Source organism: Carassius carassius, chromosome 14 (assembly GCF_963082965.1).
Source record: "Carassius carassius chromosome 14, fCarCar2.1, whole genome shotgun sequence".
Lineage (NCBI taxonomy): Eukaryota > Metazoa > Chordata > Actinopteri > Cypriniformes > Cyprinidae > Carassius > Carassius carassius.
In genome coordinates this window covers 12,529,977-12,549,616 of record NC_081768.1, presented here as the reverse complement: position 1 = coordinate 12,549,616, position 19,640 = coordinate 12,529,977, and the positions used below count along the sequence as shown (strand labels likewise).

The window sequence follows — 19,640 nt, the reverse complement described above, 5'->3', positions numbered from 1 at the left end:
AAGACAATAATATTTTTATGAACTGTTTGCTTTGCAAAAAAAAATTGAACAAACAATACATGCAGCCATTTTAAATTCACACCATCAGTTGTTGGTTGCACAATCCGTGGCAGTTGTCAGAGCTGTTAAACTCGGTCTGTGTGTTTCAGGGTGTAGGGGTGGCGTATCGGGGGAGGATTCTGATCGAGCTCTCCACTCAACTCGATGACAAAACTGACAAGAAAGTGGAAGACATTTCAAACGATGACATTCTGGTGGCACAGGTGACGACAAACATTTTTCACACCATTGTTTCATGGAGTAAACATTCTTCTAAATACATTTTTACATTGATTACAAAAGACTAGGGTACTGAGATCCATATTTTTGCACAACAGAACTAAAAATTCTTGTTTTACGTACTTTTACTGTGCAGAAGTACCAGCGGAGAAGGAAATATTCCTTATGTGCCGTGTTCCACAGTGCCTGCATGCTTCAGGAGCCTGGAGAACCCATTCAGTTTGAGGTCAGCATTGGAAACTATGGAAATAAACTGGACTCCACATGCAAACCTCTGGCCTCCACCACTCAGTTTAGCTGTGCTGTTTTTGATGGTGAGTTTCTCAACAGATACAAATGTGAGCCACTTGAGATTATTTTGTTCTTAATTGTTTGTGTTTCTCCATAGGTAATCACTATTATTACTTGCCCTGGGCTGATTCTAAGCCTGTTGTTATCCTCACATCTTTCTGGGAGGACATTAATCACCGTATGGATGCGGTGAACATCATTATCTACATTTCTGACCGACTGGTACAATTTTAATGCATTTTCATGCCATGGAGCAAACAGATAAAGAATTCAGAGCAGTCACATATTTTGTATGTCTCTTTCTTTAGCAATCCAACATTGTCTCTCTGAAGACGGCGCTCCTGGCTAAAGTGTCTGACTCTCGCCTAGCTGAGATTGGGCTGAAACTTATCACCCAACTCATCGATGACCTTTCCAGGTAAATCCCAGAAGCTAAACTTTCTTATCTTCCTCTGTTTTATTACTTAGAGTTAGTTGCCCTCGGAGCAGTGTTGAACTCAGCAACAAAATTACTGAGGAAATTGTTTGTTTTCAGGATGTTTTTATTATTTTGTCAATGATGATAATGAAGACATCATGAAATAGATGCATTGTGATCAAAATCAAATAATTTGGATTCAAATTGAATTAAACATATTGTATTATTGAAGCATATTGTTGATAAAAATATAACAAAAATTTGCACATAGCCCCCCAAAAAACTATATGCCATTTCAGAGAAAGTATAATGGAATAATATGAAGAAACATGACATAAAAAATACTGACTGAGTTAAAATAATTTTTTTTGTCAAAAACAAAAACTGTGACTAAAACAACAACACAAAGGTAAAATGTAAAAATGAGAAAATAAACACTGAACTGTGACTAACTTTATTTGCTTACCATGTCAGACACGCGAGTAACTTGAATCTTGTTGCTATTAGTTACCAGCTACCAAATTTGGAGGGCAAGCCGAATCTGACAGAGCTTGATATTCAGATCAAGAATCTGCGTGACAAAACCTTGGCCGGGGTCAAAGAGGCGGCCATTCGCATGAGGGAGAAGGATGTTGATGTTAGAGCCACAATGCCTGATATAGAGGACTGGCTGGAGCGACTACAGCAGATCACAGAGGAGGTTTGCCATTGCCTCATGCGACACTAATCTTGTACTACTGAGTTAGAGTTTGTGTGCAGAAGGGAATGTTGTATATCCAAAAGTCAAATATACATAATCAAAAGCCCTATGAACATTCATGTTTGTTTAAATTCACAATACAGCCTCAGAACAGTATGCCTGATGTTATCATATGGATGCTGAGAGGAGAGAAACGTGTGGCCTATGCCCGAATCCCAGCCAATCAGGTTCTCTACTCCACCCACAGCGAGCAGGCTGTCGGCAAGTACTGCGGCAGGATGCAGAGCATCTTTATGCAGGTAAAGAGGACCATTTTGAAACTGAAAGTTAGATTGGTACCACAACACGAGGGTAGTTGACACATTTTATGTCCATGACTGTTTTATTACTTAACATGAAGATTTCAGGTTTAAATGTTCATGTATGTATAAAGATGTATATTTTAGGTCATCTTTGGTTAATCTTTCTTTCTGCATGTTCCATCGCAATTTAAATTTTTTATACAAATATTCAGTGTAGTATGTTAATAATATGTCACACTAACTGTTACTTATTATTGAGTATAATATTAAAGTATAATAATTATAGAAAATAAATCATTTTTAATTAAACCAAAGACTCACCAATCTTTTCCTATATATATATTTATATATATATATATATATATATATATATATATATATATACATATACATATATATATATATATATATATATATATATATATATATATTTTTTTTTTTTTTTTTTGGTAGGCATGCTGTAAGAATAAACCTGTAGCTAGATTTAATTTTTGATAAAGTCATGAGTCAACAGTTAACGCACGTGCATGCAATACCAGTAAACTGTAAATGTAAACTGATGTTTTCAGTACCCAATGGACAAAAACAAAGGTCTCAAGATCCCTGTGCATCTGCGTGTGAACATGTGGTTGGGTCTGTCTGCACATGAGAAGAATTTCAACAGCTTTGCAGAGGGAACATTCAGTGTGTATGCAGAGATGGTTCGTAAAAGTGAACACTGAAGTTAAACCTATATAATATTGATGTTTGTTGTGGTCTGTTGTGTGGAACTTCCCTTAGCAACACCAAGATGACCCTTTCCGTTCTCTTGTGTTAGTACGAGAATCAGGCTCAGGTTTTTGGGAAGTGGGGAACCACGGGTCTAGTTGGCCGACATAAGTTTTCGGACGTGACAGGAAAAGTAAAACTGAAGCAGGAACGTTTCCTGCCGCCCCGGAGCTGGGAGTGGGAAGGAGACTGGTTGATCGCCCCCGAGCGCTGGTAGGCTATATATGAATGCATATTTTCAATATGAATAAGTATTTTGCTATGATAAGCATGGTTATTGAACTTTACTTTTAAGCACTCACTCAACTTAAACTACACTGCACTGCAAAAGCGTATTAATCAGTATTTTGCCTTTTTCAAGTAAATGATATCTAAATTATTTATACACCATTAATTCACTTGATAAGCAAAATTATGTAAATTAATACAAAAATATATTTTTACATATTTTCTTATCCCATTGGCCTAATATTTTGTCTTGTATTAAGAATAAACCTTACTAAAGATTGTTACATTTTTGCAGAAAAAATGAAACAATTTGCTAATGTGGTAAAAAAAAAAAAAAAAAAAAAAAACTAAAAAGAAACATATTTGATTTTAAGAATGTTAAAATCAAAATTTAATAGTGAATACTAAGATTTTTATACTTTTATACTAATGTACTGTGCTTTTTCTGTATTATTCTTTTTTAAAAAATTGGATAGATAAAAGCCTATTCAAAAATTCCAAAAATAAAATAAAAATACAGTAAAAATGTGAAATATTATTACAATTCCTATTTTGATATGTTTTAAAACGTAATTATTATGTGATGGCAATGCTGAATTAAAAAATGCAATATGCTGATTTGTTGCTGAAGAATCATTTATCAGTGTTAAAAACAATGTACTGCTTAATATTCTTTTTAAAGATTTTCTTATTTTTTTATTTCTTTTAAAACCATGATACTAAAAAAAAATCACGATTCACTGATAAATAATTAAAGCATTTATTTGAAATAGAAATCATTTGTAACATTATAAACAAATTTACTCTCACATTTGATCAATTTAATGTATTCTTGCCAAATAAAAGTATTAATTTATATAGATTTTTTTTAATTTACTGACACCATACTTTTGAATGGTAGTCTGTGTAATTAGTGACATTGTGGTATAAGTAAAGTGGGTTAGAGCCTATTTATCTCTTTCTAGCACACAGTCAGAGAAAACTGTGGTAGTTGGCATACAGCCGTAGTCGGCCCTGCTGTAACATAAACATAGTCTCTCTGCCAGGCCCTCTCTACTGTGTTTATATAGCTCAGCTCATTTTTTACTCTTCCGGGCCTTTTGCACTGACCCCACTCCCAGCCCTGTACTGTGTCATGGCCTTGGCTCAGTGCTTGTTTGACTGTTTTGTGTGTGCTGATATAAATGTGTCGCTAACACCCCATCTTTGTGTTCTTGCTTCTTGCTTGACTCAGTCTGCTTACAGAGGCTGATGCAGGACATTCTGAATTCACAGATGAGGTCTACCAAAACGAAACCCGCTTCCCTGGTGGTGAATGGAAACCTGCCACTGAACCTTTTACTGATGTGGTGAGAAAATCAATGAATTTGAATATATTCTGAAAATACTATGGAAATTTAAAGCAGCCGTATTTTTCCTGTGGCCTCATATAAAGTTCACTGGAAGTTCACAACAAAAATCTGATTACACTCTAAAAAAATAATGGGTTAAAAACAACCCAATTTGGGTTGTTATTAACCCAAGGGCTGGGTAAATATAGGATAGAACCCATCTTGGGTTAATTTTACCCAGCAAATTAGGTTGTTTATTTAACCCAGCATAAGGGGTTGATTTAACCCAGATAAAGTTTATACATTTTTACTATATTACTAGCTTATTTTTTTTTTACTTCATACATCAAATAATGTTTACAGATTAACTTAAATCCTCTAAACTTTTCTAAAATAATCCACACAACCACTGGTTTACATGTTAACTTCCTTTATTTTCCTTTAATTATCATTTCCAGCATTGTTTATATCGTTTTAATAGGCTATACATATTGCCCATATTTAAACTCGTTTAACAAACAATATGCGTTTCACGCATAGCCGAAATATACTGCGATTGCCTTTATAATCAGGCTTTTCCATCTCTCGAAAAGACCGCGACACTCGTTAGAAGGTGATTCATACCTCGCGCCTGTTGCTCTGCATACAATTTAACGATATTCAGCACAGTAATGATTTTATAGATCAAATAAAATGTATACAAACCTGTATTTTACAGACGAATGCGTCAATTCGATGGCGCTAAGAACTGCTCTCTCCAGAAGAGAAACAAATCCCCACGATAAATAACTCAACCGCTGGGTTAAGTCTGACCAAAGATCTGAGTAATACAAAAACTACCCAAACATTTGGTTGTCACATTTGACCCAGGAGCTGGGAACACTGGGTTGTTACGTTTGACCGTTTGTTACGTAACACAAAAATTACCCAAACACTGAAAAAATAACCCCCCAAAAAATTACCCAAAAGGCTCAACCCAGCATTTGGGTTACAAAAAATAACCCCAGAATTATATAGTTAATTATCGACTCATTCTAATGTTTCAATTAATTCCAATGAATTTTCTTTTATGTCTTCATGATTCTTTCATATCATGGGCATCTTTTTAATTAAAAAGCACAATAAAAGTATCATAAAAGTTTCAGTAAAACTATATGAATAGCTTTGTATGAACATCTGGGTAAGTTCACGAGATAAGCAGTGGTGAATGAATCATTGATTCTATTTAATGAATCAGTTTATCCATTTCTGATTCATTCATTTACATTGTATCTGATTTGGTTTTCAAGTTTCAACTCACTGACTCAAAGCGGTTCTCGAGTTAATGCCCCACAAAACTATAACAATTCAGTTTGTTCATCACACCAAACTATTGTACTGTATGGCTTACAAAGACTTTTTAATGATACCTTCATGGTACTTTTATGGTCTTTGTGTACTTGAAATGCTCTTGAAATGATTCAAAATATCACATTTCTCCATGGAATAAAGAAAGTTATTGGTAGGGTGAGTAAACAGTGATAGAATTGTCATTTTTGAGTGAAAGACCACTTCAGGTATTGAATGATGGGATTTGTTCTGTGCAGAATGGAGAGAAGGCCCAGAAGCCTCAAGAATTTGAGTGTCCTCCAGGATGGATTTGGGAAGATGACTGGAATTTTGACAGCAACAGGGCAGTGGACGAGAAAGGTCAGGAATTCTGGTTACCAGGATTAAAAGCCAGTTATGTTACAGAAGATTCATATTTCAATTGAATGTTGTTTCTTCTTAAATGTTTCCATTACAATATTAAGCAGCACAGTTGTTTTCAACAATGATAATGATAAGAAACCTTGTGACTCTGAAGACTGGAGTAATCCAGGAAGCCAGCGTTTATCTGTTTTTCTATTGTTTGTATTGAATGTCAGGATGGGAATATGGTGTCACCATTCCTCCTGATGATAAGCCCAGGTCCTGGGTTGCTGCTGAGAAAATGTACCACATCCATCGAAGGAAAAGACTGGTCCGACCACGCAGGAAGATATCAGACACCCCCTCTACAGAGGTGAGACCTCCTCACTACTGTTATTTTCTGATATTTAGTTTCTAATTGTTCTTATTTGTGCCATGTTAACTTGTACTGCATCTGACTTTCACTTGTGATTGAGCATCAGTGAAATACATTAGTCAAATATTGTCTGCAGTATGTATATTCAATGTTTTCACAACAGAAGAAAGACATTGGCGAAGGCTGGGAATACTCGTCTCTGATTGGGTGGAAGTTCCACAGGAAAGAGCGTTCCTCGGACACATTCCGCCGCAGGCGCTGGAGGAGGAAAATGGCACCAGCTGAACGTGTGGGCGCATCGGCCATCTTTAATCTGGAAGGGGCTTTGGTTAGTCCATTTATTGTCTTGAATGCCCTCCTGTGGTTGTAGTTTAATGTCTAGAATAATAAAAAATGGCATGAATTATTTTATTTAGAACTTTTTCAAAAGCCACCTCTTCCTCACTTGTTTTTTATTTGCTAACAGGGAATAGATGATGACGAAAAAGGCAGCAAAAAGGACACGACTAAACTCTTTGGTGCCAACACACCCACTGTGTTTTGCAGATTTGACAGTGAGTAATGTTTATTCATCCCTGCTAATTAAAGAACTTCTTCTAAATTCCTTACACTGATTATATCTCTGGGACTAACACACCCCTCCTCTTCCTAACAATCTGCACAAAACAAAACAGCAACAACAACAGTTAGGGAGCCAATAGAAGTCCTGAGTGATGCTGATTAATGCTATTATTAAACCAAATTCAGCACCAAACACCTAATATAATACTCTTTTAAATGATTACTGTACATTACCATTCACAAGTTAAGCAGCCACTATTACAGTCTTCAGTTTAATTCTAATATGCTCCTATGGTGATATCTTTATGGAAATTGCAATACATTTTTAAGGATTCTTTGATGTATATGAAGTTTAGCATTTATTTGAAATAAAAATATTTTGTGACATTGTAAATGTATTTGCGGTCAGTCACGTTTGATCAGTTTAATGCATCATTGCTGAATAAAAGTATATTTCAAATAATTTAGAACTTCACATGATGATAATCAGTGATTAATTCAGTATTTGAATTTTATCAGGTAAGGCTTAATTGGAAAATAAAAATTTCCTTCTCTTTATTATACAGATTGGAATAAAACAGCTATATTATATTTCACAACCGTGTGTTTATTTGCCATTATTTATTACTTTTTTTTCATAATTGTGACTTTATATTTCACACTTGTGACTTTATATCTAACAATGTGTCTATATTTTTTGTTTTAAACTGTATCTTGTAAATTCCTCAGTACACTAGGTGCAAGACATTTTGTGATAGAAACAAACAACTCAAGATTCACCCAAATCACCATGTGTCTCAACAGAGTCATTCATCTACCATCTCAGAGTCTATGTATATCAAGCCAAGAATCTGTTGCCTATGGACAAAGACAGCTTTTCTGGTGAGGTATTGTTCATCTGATATGAACACATTCATCTTAATTTTTATCTGACTGATCTTTTGTTTTTTCACAGATCCCTATGTGCATGTGTCATTCTTGCATGTCAGCAAGACAACAGAGATCGTTAAGTCCAGTCTCAACCCCACATGGGACCAAACTCTTATTTTTGATGACATTGAAATCTACGGAGACCCTCGGACCATTGCTAATAACCCACCCAGTGTGGTTCTGGAAGTCTATGATAATGACCAAGTGGTATGACTCTCTGTTATTCCCAACTCTGGCCTTCAGAGAGTCTTCAAAAAGCACTTCATGCTTTGATCTTGATCCATGGATGTGTTGCAGGGGAAGGATGAGCCGATGGGCAGATGCACGTGTCTTCCAGTAGTGAAGCTGAATCCTGCCACCCCATTAACCCCTAAACTCCTTTGGTTCCCCATCACCGTGAAGGGACGAAATGCAGGAGAAATGCTGGTAGCAGCTGAGCTCTTGATTAAAGATAAGGTTGTTTACATTCTTACTTGCCATGTGTTTTCTACCTCTACACATCAGATTTATTTTAGTCATTTCTTTATACTATTATAGTTTTATTAATATTTTAAATTAGCTTTTAATTTGATATTTTTAGCTTTTGTTTTAATTTTACTTAAATATTATATTGTTTTTGCTTTTTGCTTTTGTCATTTTCAAGTCATTGTTTCTTTTCTTTTAATATTACAAAGTTTTAGTTTAGTGAGGTTTCAACTTAAACTAAACAAAAAATCTAAAATGTTGCATTGGCAACTAAATGAAATAGTTCTAATAGTTTATTTAAGCTTTTAAGAGTTTTAGTTTTAGTTAGTAAAAACCCAGCTACCAATACATTAGTAAACACTTTAAAACATGACACAATGTATGTAATGAGTAACATATGTCATCATATATTATAATTTATTTATTTTTCTTATAGGGTAAACCTAAACTCAAATGGTTGTTTGCTATTAAAAATGTATTGAATACAGTAAATAAGTGTAGCATATATATATATATATATATATATATATATATATATATATATATATATTAGCAGACAAGTCACCGTCATCTATCCTCATATAGTATAATTTAAATACTGTTTGTATCATAGGATTGTCTGCAGTTTCAAATTTGCAGGGTGTAGCCAGTATGTTTTGTCAAATTTAGCTGAATCATCACTACCAAGGAAACATGCAACTGGAGAATAGCAGTTTTACCCAATGACCTAACTGTTGTCGCCATTAGCGTGTCTCTTAACCACAGCACTATTATCATTTGCTTATCCACTATACTGTTCATCGTTGACCTCAGGCAAATGACGTTAACCTTCCCCTGGTCCCACCTCGAAGAGGAGAGAATCTGTACATGGTTCCTCAGGGGATCAGGCCTGTGGTGCAGCTCACCGCAGTCGAGGTAATGCAGTCATCCTCACAAATAATGTGGTAAAACCAAACCAAATTACTGCCAGTGTCTCATACTGTGTGTTTTGACAGATCCTGACCTGGGGTTTAAGAAACATGAAGGCATATCAGCTGGCTGCAGTGTCTTCCCCCAGCCTTATAGTTGAATGTGGAGGGCAGACCGTTCAGACTGCCATCATCAAAAACATCAAGAAAAATCCCAACTTCCCCGGCTCTATCCTGTTCCTCAAAGTGGTACATCACTTCCCTAACCTAAAGAAATACTGTAGCTATGGCTAGCCTAAAAAATCAGAACTGCTGAAATCCCTCTGTATACAAAACAAAAGATAGAAGGATTTTTGCCACATCTCAGTTCTTTTTCCAGCTTCCCACAATGCTAGTGGTGTTTGCTAAACTAAGCTGTGCTATTGCTCATTTTAATGGTTAGAGATTTGAATAAACTTTGATGTGTACATCATCCCATGTCCTTTGTACTGCAGAAATAAATGTAAACATTAATTATGAGGCATTAATGTTGTTATTGTGTATAAATCTGCTACATTTCTAAGTGATTATATGTACGAATTATATAATGGACTAGAAACAAACCCCACAGACTAAGAATAATAAGAGTTTAGAGTGGCAACTTTTGTGACATAGGGCAGTAACCCTAGCCATCACCTAGCAACCGTCTGGAACATTGTAGCAACACAGACAGCAGCCAGCTTCAAACTTAGAACACACTGGGACTGTGGTGGCAAATCTAGTCTTGATTTTAAAAGACCACTTGCCCCAAGAGTCTAGATTATATACAAAATCTGCCCTGCTTCCAGATTTAAACATGTTTTTGATCCCAAAACATACAGTGAAAATAAAAACACCAAACATCACTCAATAGTTGTTTTTAAATGAAGCTTTGTTGGTTTTGGACAGGCAGAATCCTAACAATCTCTCTCTCTCTTCAGCTTCTTCCTAAAGATGAGATATACACTCCACCTATTGTGCTCAAAGTTATTGACCACAGGCCCTTTGGTCGGAAACCAGTCGTTGGACAGTGTACTATAAATTCACTGGAAGAGTTCAGATGCGATCCTTACATAAGCACCACCGAAGTGGCTATGTCTGCTAAAGGTAAAATTTTATTCAAATGTATTTTTAGTTAATATAAATGATAATAATAATTTTAATGTTTTAGAAAGAAGTATCTTATGCTCACCAAGGCTTACAATAGTAAAGGGTTGTGTATATATATATATATGAATATATATATATATATATACAACCGTATTTTTCGGACTATAAGTCGCACCTGAGTATAAGCCGCATCAGTCCAAAAATACGTCATGATGAGGAAAAAAACATATAAGTCGCACTGGACTATAAGTCGCATTCATTTAGAACCAAGGACCAAGAGAAAACATTACCGTCTACAGCCGCGAGAGGGCGCTCTGTGCTGCTCAGTGTAGACTACAGGAGCACTGAGCAGCATCTCTGGCAGCATAGAGCGCCCTCTCGCTGCTGTAGACGGTAATGTTTTCATTTCTCTCGGTTCATGTCAAATTAATTTTGATAAATAAGTCGCACCTGACTATAAGTCGCAGGACCAGCCAAACTATGAAAAAAGTGCGACTTATAGTCTGGAAAATACGGTCAATATATATATATATATATATATATATATATATATATATATACACTGCAAAGGTACATTTCTATCAGCCATTATTCCATGTATACACAATTGAGTTATCTCCTGCATAATTTATGTCTCAGTGGCCATGATGGCATCAGCTCCCAGAGATGTTGTCATTGACATGGGGGACAGAATGCCCAGCCCTTCTAAACAGGTACAGTAAACAGATCTGAAAGAATAATTGTTTTCAGAGTAATTTCATACATTTGTAAGCCTTGTGATAATAGGTTTACATCTTCTTTTCTGTTGCTACTCATTCGTGGGTTTTCCCAGTGCCAGCAGAAAGTAAAATAAATAGCCTTTTCTGTCGTTATATAACAGTATGGGAACTATGCTGTTATGGTGTGAATAGCTGCAGATTGTTACACATCTTAGAGCCAAACTCACTTCTGTTATATTGCATGTATTATAGGAAGAGGATACAGTGGACTGGTGGAGCAAATTCTATGCCTCCATTAACGAGAATGAAAAGTGCGGCCCTTATCTCCAGAAAGGATATGACACTTTAACAGTGAGTTTACTTGCCCGATCTTAGCATCCTGTGTGGATGTATGCATCCTGCTTGTGTTTCAAAGCAGATAAGGTATGACCATTGTTGTATGATTAAACAGTATTAAAAGTACATATCTGCTTCAGGTCTTCAACACCGAGCTTGAGGCGGTCCCAGAATTCAGAGGGCTGACAGACTTCTGCACTACATTCAAGTTACAGCGGGGCAAAACCGAGGATGAGGAGGAAGACCCCTCTGTAGTGGGAGAGTTCAAGGCAAGTCTAGCCAGTCAGCAATGCACTGAGCTTCCTTTGCTTTTGAATCAAATGCCTTTTTTTATATGGGGTGGAAGTTACCTAGACATTAAATATCTAGACTGCTAACACAAAGATTGCCGGTTCAGCCAAGTAGAAGACACTTTTGGGTATTACAAACCCGCCCTTTCACAAGTATGACCTTGTATGAGGCATTCAATCTCAGGTTGTTGAGAAAGAACTGTTTTCCTACTGGTGTGAAGTATCATGTAATATTAACAACATTTTGAAGTTTCAAAATAGAGTGGATTCTGGACAACTTCAAACAGTTGGAGAGAAAATTTGGAAGCACTCATAAAAAATAAAAAAAACAGCAAAAAGAGTATATGTCATATTAGACTGCCATCTAGTGGTAGTCTAACCATGAACGTTTTACTTGATTATAAAGTGACGACTATATTTACAGGGATCATTTCGAGTGTATCCCTTATCAGATGACCCAAATGTCTCAGACCCACCTCGGCAGTTTAGGGAGCTTCCTGAGAGCTGTCCTCAAGAGTGCCTGGTCAGAATCCACATCATACGCTGCCTTGACCTGCAGCCCAAAGACAACAATGGCATGGTGAGAATACAGCCAGTTCACATGTAAAACAATAAATGATTCACGAAGCATCACTTTTGAGATTTTTGTAACATGTGCATATGCTTTCCTTATGAAGTGCGATCCCTACATAAAGATTTCTCTGGGGAAGAAAATTATTGATGACAGAGATCACTACAAACCAAATACTCTAAATCCAGAATTTGGAAGGTGAGAATGTGATAAGTAATACATTTACATACAGATATTTGTGTATTTCTGTTGAGATTTTTAAAAACTATTTTAAAATATGTACACAGAGTGTTTGAACTGAGTGGCTACATTCCACAAGACAAGGACTTGAAGATTTCCATCTATGATTATGACCTGCTTAGCGCTGATGAGAAGGTTGGGGAAACAATCATAGACCTGGAGAATCGACTTCTTTCTCGGTTCGGTTCACATTGTGGAATCCCTAAATCATACTGTGTGTAAGTGTTTATCTTATTAGCGGCTACTTTTTCACATGCAGTTTTATGATATCATTCCCTATTACTAGGCATATTCATTTACTCTTTTGATAATTCAAATATGTTTGGAAAAGATCTGGAGTGAACCAGTGGAGGGACCAGCTCAAACCATCACAGATCCTCCAGAATCTGGCCAGGATGAGAGGAATTCCTGATCCTCAGATCGCAGATGATGGAAGTTTCCTGTCGTTTGGAGGACGAGACTACAGGCTAGATGAACTGGGTATGCTTATAAAAATTATTAGACCTTGTCTTCAACTTGTGCCTCAACTTTATGTAAATAAACTACAACCCGAATTCCGGAAAAGTTGGGACGTTTTTTAAATTTTAATAAAATGAAAACTAAAAGACTTTCAAATCACATGAGCCAATATTTTATTCACAATAGAACATAGATAACATAACAAATGTTTAAACTGAGAAAGTTTACAATTTTATGCACAAAATGAGCTCATTTCAATTTTGATTTCTGCTACAGGTCTCAAAATAGTTGGGACGGGGCATGTTTACCATGGTGTAGCATCTCCTTTTCTTTTCAAAACAGTTTGAAGACGTCTGGGCATTGAGGCTTTGAGTTGCTGGAGTTTTGCTGTTGGAATTTGGTCCCATTCTTGCCTTATATAGATTTCCAGCTGCTGAAGAGTTCGTGGTCGTCTTTGACGTATTTTTCGTTTAATGATGCGCCAAATGTTCTCTATAGGTGAAAGATCTGGACTGCAGGCAGGCCAGGTTAGCACCCGGACTCTTCTACGACGAAGCCATGCTGTTGTTATAGCTGCAGTATGTGGTTTTGCATTGTCCTGCTGAAATAAACAAGGCCTTCCCTGAAATAGACGTTGTTTGGAGGGAAGCATATGTTGCTCTAAAACCTTTATATACCTTTCAGCATTCACAGAGCCTTCCAAAACATGCAAGCTGCCCATACCGTATGCACTTATGCACCCCCATACCATCAGAGATGCTGGCTTTTGAACTGAACGCTGATAACATGCTGGAAGGTCTCCCTCCTCTTTAGCCCGGAGGACACGGCGTCCGTGATTTCCAACAAGAATGTCAAATTTGGACTCGTCTGACCATAAAACACTATTCCACTTTGAAATAGTCCATTTTAAATGAGCCTTGGCCCACAGGACACGACGGCGCTTCTGGACCATGTTCACATATGGCTTCCTTTTTGCATGATAGAGCTTTAGTTGGCATCTGCTGATGGCACGGCGGATTGTGTTTACCGACAGTGGTTTCTGAAAGTATTCCTGGGCCCATTTAGTAATGTCATTGACACAATCATGCCGATGAGTGATGCAGTGTCGTCTGAGAGCCCGAAGACCACGGGCATCCAATAAAGGTCTCCGGCCTTGTCCCTTACGCACAGAGATTTCTCCAGTTTCTCTGAATCTTTTGATGATGTTATGCACTGTAGATGATGAGATTTGCAAAGCCTTTGCAATTTGACGTTGAGGAACATTGTTTTTAAAGTTTTCCACAATTTTTTTACGCAGTCTTTCACAGATTGGAGAGCCTCTGCCCATCTTTACTTCTGAGAGACTCTGCTTCTCTAAGACAAAGCTTTTATAGCTAATCATGTTACAGACCTGATATCAATTAACTTAATTAATCACTAGATGTTCTCCCAGCTGAATCTTTTCAAAACTGCTTGCTTTTTTAGCCATTTGTTGCTCCCGTGCCAACTTTTTTGAGACCTGTAGCAGGCATTAAATTTTAAATGAGTGGATAAAAGTGTAAAATTTCTCAGTTTAAACATTTGCTATGTTGTCTATGTTCTATTGTGAATAAAATATTGGCTCATGTGATTTGAAATTCCTTTAGTTTTCATTTTATTAAAATTTAAAAAACGTCCCAACTTTTCCGGAATTCGGGTTGTACAATTACAATGTCAAGTTTTTATTTTTTTAAGAAATGTTATAAACTATATATATATATATTTGTATTTTATGTATAACTTTTATTTAGAAGTGAGATTTAGAAGAGACATTTATAATGTCTGTTTTAAAAAAAATTAATAATTCTGCGCTTTAGTACTTTCTATGCTTCAAATAATCCTAAAAAATGTATCATGGTTTCCAATGATAACACTGATAATAATAAATAATGTTCATAATGATTTCTGAGGGATCGTGGCTGACATCATCAGCTTTGCCAACACAGGAGTAAGTTACATTTAAACATTTATTTAAAGAAAAAAAGTTATATTTTAAATGGTATTAATATTTCAATGTATTTTTGATCAAATAAATGCAGAATTGGTGAGCATAAGAGACAGCCCCAAACTTTTGAACAGTAGTCTGAATAGAACTTAAGAACCCCTTATGTAGTAAATAAAGTTACACTTTGTTTTACCTGATTCAACACAACTGTACATGATGTATGTTGCATTTATACTTTGGTGTGGAACTTGCAGCAACATATATTGCTAAACAAACATTGTATGATTAAGCACTAAAACACAAATGGATATTACTTTGCTCATAGAGGCCAATAAAACCATTCATCGACATCTGGGCCCACCTAAGGAGCGAATCTGCTTGCATGTGTTAAGGAGGCAAGGCCTCGTCCCAGAGCATGTGGAGACCAGGACCCTTTACAGCACCTACCAGCCCACTCTCTCTCAGGTCAGTCCCCACATCCTCAGCTTTTCTAATACATACTCAAAGACTTTGCACTGGTTTATCCAGAAGTACTGTCTGTGTCGCTCATTTTCATTTTGACTTCATAGGGCAAAATCCAGATGTGGGTTGAAATATTCCCTAAAAGCCATGGTATTCCAGGACCCCTTTGTGACATCACTCCTCGCAAACCCAAGAAGTACAGTCTACTTTTCCTCACAACTGTAAAACTACTTATGTGGGATTGGTGTTGTAATGTGTCCCTTTACATTGAAGGTATTTCCTGCGAGTCATTGTTTGGAATACGACTGAAGTCATTCTGGATGAAACCAGCATCACAGGAGAAAACATGAGTGACATCTATGTGAAAGGGTAATATGTTGATTACAATATTAGCATAGTACTAACATTAAAAAATGTTTGGTCATTAAGTCCTTTTAAAAGAAATTAAAACTTGGATTCAAAAAGGATGCGTTAGATCAGTGGTTTTCAACCTGTGGTATTTGCAGGTGGGCCGCCAATTATTTTCTGTTCATTTCCAGTCCATTCTAGGGCTGTGCGATTAAAAGAAATCGGCATAAAATCACGATTTGAGCGTGCACGATTTCTTAATCGCTTTATAGCACGATTTTCCACGGCCCTGACCTCCCGTAGTATGCTATCCGATCCAGTCAGAATGCATTGCGCCTAGCGCGAGAACAGAACAGACTGGGCATATGCCTAACTCCAGGTTCACACACTGTCTGTGATGCGCCTTTTTTCCAAGCCCATGTTAACGGATCAGAGCGTTCACACTGCACGCGGTAAAAGGCTAGAAATAAAAACGTGCGAAAATAATTAATATCTAACACATGAGCATAGAGAGAGTTGTGAGCGCACAGGACGCAGTTTAAGTGAGAGGAGACACGTTTTAAGTGCGCACACTCTCTCCGCGCAGAGCAGCATGCATCTGAGCAAGCACGTCTGGTTTTGTGACAGAGCAAAGGAAATCTGCATGCGAACAGAGAGATTCGCACTCGTGCATTATTTTAATGTGCTTTCTCGTTATATTTATGCACTCTCTCTGCTGACCGCATACACATACTGTACTCACTGCAAACACCTGAGGCACCACTACAATTAATGAGCTCTATGAACAATGCATGGCAAAAAAGAAAAAAAAGTCCCTGTACACGGGATTTTTATTTTTTTTGCCATAAGTCTATACATTTTGTTACATCTTTACTATAGTGATAATTTTGACTTATATGTCTGTTCTAGAGACGTTACAACTTTTTGATAAAGCTCTAATTGGTTTTCTTTTGGAAATATGTTTCAAATTAATCCTGAATGCATTTAAAAGCATATCGGTGTGTGTCACAATCGCAAAACTGATCAAAGAAATCGTGATAGGTTTTTTAATTTTTTTGTCCATATTGCACAGCCCTAGTTCATTCAATAAATACAGTTATTAACCCAACAAAAGCGGGGTCAGTTAATTTTTTTGAAGTGGGCCGCGCAAACATTTGTGTGTGGGCCGCAAGTTGAAAAAGGTTGGGAACCAATGCGTTAGATATATCAAAAGTATCTGTATTTTAATCAGTAAAAGAATCCTGAAAGAAATGTTTCAGGGTTTCCACAGAAATATTAATTGGCACAGTTGTTTATAATATTGATGATAATACTAAAAATATAATAATAATCTAGAGCACCAAATCAGCATATTAGAATGATTTATGAAGTATCATGTGACACTGAATACTGGAGTAATGAATTAAAATTCAGTTTTACCATCACAGGAATAAAAATTCTCAACTATATTAAAATAGACAGATAAAATATATTGAATTGTAATATTTCACAATAGTGCTGTTTTTACTGTATTTTTAATCAAATATATGCAACATTGGTGACTGGTGAGTATAAAAGACTACTTTCAAAGACAAAGAAAAATTATACATACACCAAGCTTATAAACATTAGTAGTAGTATGTATGTATTTATTTATATTATATATAATTTTATGTATATTTGTAGGTGGATGCCAGGTATGGAGGAGGACAAGCAGAAAACTGATGTCCATTACAGGTCTCTTGATGGAGATGGAAATTTCAACTGGAGATTTGTTTTTGGCTTTGATTATTTGCCAGCAGAACAGTTGTACATGGTGTCTAGAAAGGTTAGTGGTTTGGAAAAGCATAAATACATATTAGATGAGGTGTTTTCAATCATTGGTAGTCTCAAACCATGTGTTTTCATTTCCAGGAACACTTCTGGAATCTAGACAAAACTGAGTTCAGGATCCCTCCTAAACTGATCATTCAGATCTGGGACAATGACAAATTCTCCTTGGATGATTACTTGGGTGAATTGAACTTCGAATCAACATATATACCCACCAGATGTTTAATCTTTCCTTTTTACAGATTATTATTATGTATTATTTAGGGTTTCATTAGAAATATTCATGGTTATTTTGATGTTTTTGGCAATTGGTTTTCTCAAACAGGCACGGTGGAGTTGGATATGCTTCACCTCATCCCTCCAGCTAAGACCCCTGAAAAGTGCTCTTTAAGCATGCTAACCCAAACAGGCAAAAACCTCACACCTAAATCACTCTTTTCCCAGAAGTCAGTGAGAGGCTGGTGGCCTTGTGCCATGGAGGAAGATGGCAAAAGAATCCTGGCTGTGAGTGTAGCTTACTGATAAAAATAAGATACATGATGCATAGTGCATATCTACAGTACAAATGGTAAAGACCATTCTCTTTGCGGTGTTAGGGTAAAGTGGAAATGACTCTGGAAGTGGTTGAAGAGAAGGAGGCAGAAGAGAGGCCAGCTGGGAAAGGAAGAGATGAACCCAACATGAACCCCAAACTAGATTCTCCAAAGTATGAGAATATATCGATGTTTGGCCATTCAGTATCATGTTTGATTAGATAATGTGAGTAATACTGTGTGCTGTAATATGTTCAAACAGCCGTCCAGATACGTCCTTCCTTTGGTTCACAAATCCATGCAAGACCATGAAATTCATTATATGGCGCAGATACAAATGTCTCTTCATTGGACTCATTATTCTCATACTGGTGATCCTGTTTATTGGAATCTTTCTGTATTCCCTCCCTGTAAGTCTTTTCCATATATTATAATTGGTAAATAGCCAACTTATTATAAGCAAATTACCTGTAAGAATCACTATATCATGTGCATTTTCTAAATTTACACTTTTATTCTTACAGAACTATATTTCCATGAAAATCGTGAAGCCGTATTAATTGGAAAATTACAAGATATTGGCACAGAAGCCTGCAGTGGGACACAACCAATAGAGAACCAGCAGAAATTTTATTTTTTATGTATTTTCCTCTATTTTCCCCTCCAAAAATACTTGAATGTATAACCTAGACAAAGTACTATTTTTTTCTTCTTTGTAGACAACACTGGGTTGACAGATTACAATGCTGCAAAAAGTTATACTATATTTGTCTGAGTTCCAATCCCTGATTATGTTTATTTTCTTGGTTAATAATATGCATACAAGATTAAATTGCACTGACCAAGATTAAATTGCACTGTTGTAGAATTATGTGATTTAAGAGTGCATACTGTAGAAGTTATTTACAATGAGATTTTAAGTATGCCATTTTAATTAACTACAATCAGATGTATCTGCTCCTTTGTTGTTCATTATACATTAAACAACTATTTCTTGTATACTTGTTTATAATATCATCATTAGTAAATACATTGATAATATACAAATTCATAATATTTAATACTAGACCATTTCCACGAACAGAGTACCAAATCTTATTTTCTTTTTCAATAAATGATTCGTTATGAAAGCTCTTAGAAAATGCTGACTGTCAACCTCATACTACATTTTGCAAAGGAGTTGTTCTGTTTTCTGTTCGATATAAGAGCTTTACAAATGTATGTGTACTTGCTACACTTCTTGCTAGGTTAATTGTGTGTTACATAGTAGTTTATCTATTCTAGGCCAATAAAACACTGAGGATTAACCCATACTTTAATATAAAAATCTAAAACGTAACCAATAACATTAAACGGAAGAACCCGAAGAAACAGATTGACGGAATTTCACTCTAAGTTGCAATACAATTTCTGACCCAACAAATACATTATGTACTAAAAAATATTATATATATGTGGCTTGCGTGAATAAAAACCTATAGCAAGAGATGAAAGAAACCGATTCATGTTGAAGAGGCTTTCATTCAAACACGTGACAAGAATCCATCCAAT

The 19,640-nt window shown here is 36.2% G+C and overlaps 1 protein-coding gene across 1 annotated transcript in view; it reads left to right on the top strand.

The window, feature by feature from the left end:
• myofl (myoferlin like) overlaps nt 1–19,088 on the top strand; it is a 30,361-nt gene extending 11,273 nt beyond the window's left edge. The window contains exons 19-53 of the mRNA XM_059566145.1: nt 150–263; nt 416–593; nt 668–792; nt 879–988; nt 1,496–1,688; nt 1,832–1,987; nt 2,560–2,691; nt 2,808–2,971; nt 4,221–4,335; nt 5,904–6,006; nt 6,225–6,361; nt 6,528–6,692; nt 6,831–6,918; nt 7,730–7,807; nt 7,881–8,062; nt 8,153–8,311; nt 9,134–9,235; nt 9,316–9,477; nt 10,188–10,353; nt 10,996–11,069; nt 11,328–11,426; nt 11,552–11,680; nt 12,126–12,281; nt 12,379–12,470; nt 12,560–12,730; nt 12,844–12,992; nt 15,260–15,399; nt 15,504–15,592; nt 15,670–15,765; nt 17,410–17,551; nt 17,638–17,737; nt 17,882–18,060; nt 18,153–18,262; nt 18,352–18,499; nt 18,614–19,088. Coding sequence (XP_059422128.1) covers nt 150–263; nt 416–593; nt 668–792; nt 879–988; nt 1,496–1,688; nt 1,832–1,987; nt 2,560–2,691; nt 2,808–2,971; nt 4,221–4,335; nt 5,904–6,006; nt 6,225–6,361; nt 6,528–6,692; nt 6,831–6,918; nt 7,730–7,807; nt 7,881–8,062; nt 8,153–8,311; nt 9,134–9,235; nt 9,316–9,477; nt 10,188–10,353; nt 10,996–11,069; nt 11,328–11,426; nt 11,552–11,680; nt 12,126–12,281; nt 12,379–12,470; nt 12,560–12,730; nt 12,844–12,992; nt 15,260–15,399; nt 15,504–15,592; nt 15,670–15,765; nt 17,410–17,551; nt 17,638–17,737; nt 17,882–18,060; nt 18,153–18,262; nt 18,352–18,499; nt 18,614–18,649 — 4,539 coding nt within the window. The 3' untranslated portion in view covers nt 18,650–19,088. The remainder of the gene's footprint in view (nt 1–149; nt 264–415; nt 594–667; nt 793–878; nt 989–1,495; nt 1,689–1,831; nt 1,988–2,559; nt 2,692–2,807; nt 2,972–4,220; nt 4,336–5,903; nt 6,007–6,224; nt 6,362–6,527; nt 6,693–6,830; nt 6,919–7,729; nt 7,808–7,880; nt 8,063–8,152; nt 8,312–9,133; nt 9,236–9,315; nt 9,478–10,187; nt 10,354–10,995; nt 11,070–11,327; nt 11,427–11,551; nt 11,681–12,125; nt 12,282–12,378; nt 12,471–12,559; nt 12,731–12,843; nt 12,993–15,259; nt 15,400–15,503; nt 15,593–15,669; nt 15,766–17,409; nt 17,552–17,637; nt 17,738–17,881; nt 18,061–18,152; nt 18,263–18,351; nt 18,500–18,613) is intronic.
• The last annotated feature ends 552 nt before the right edge of the window (nt 19,089–19,640 follow it).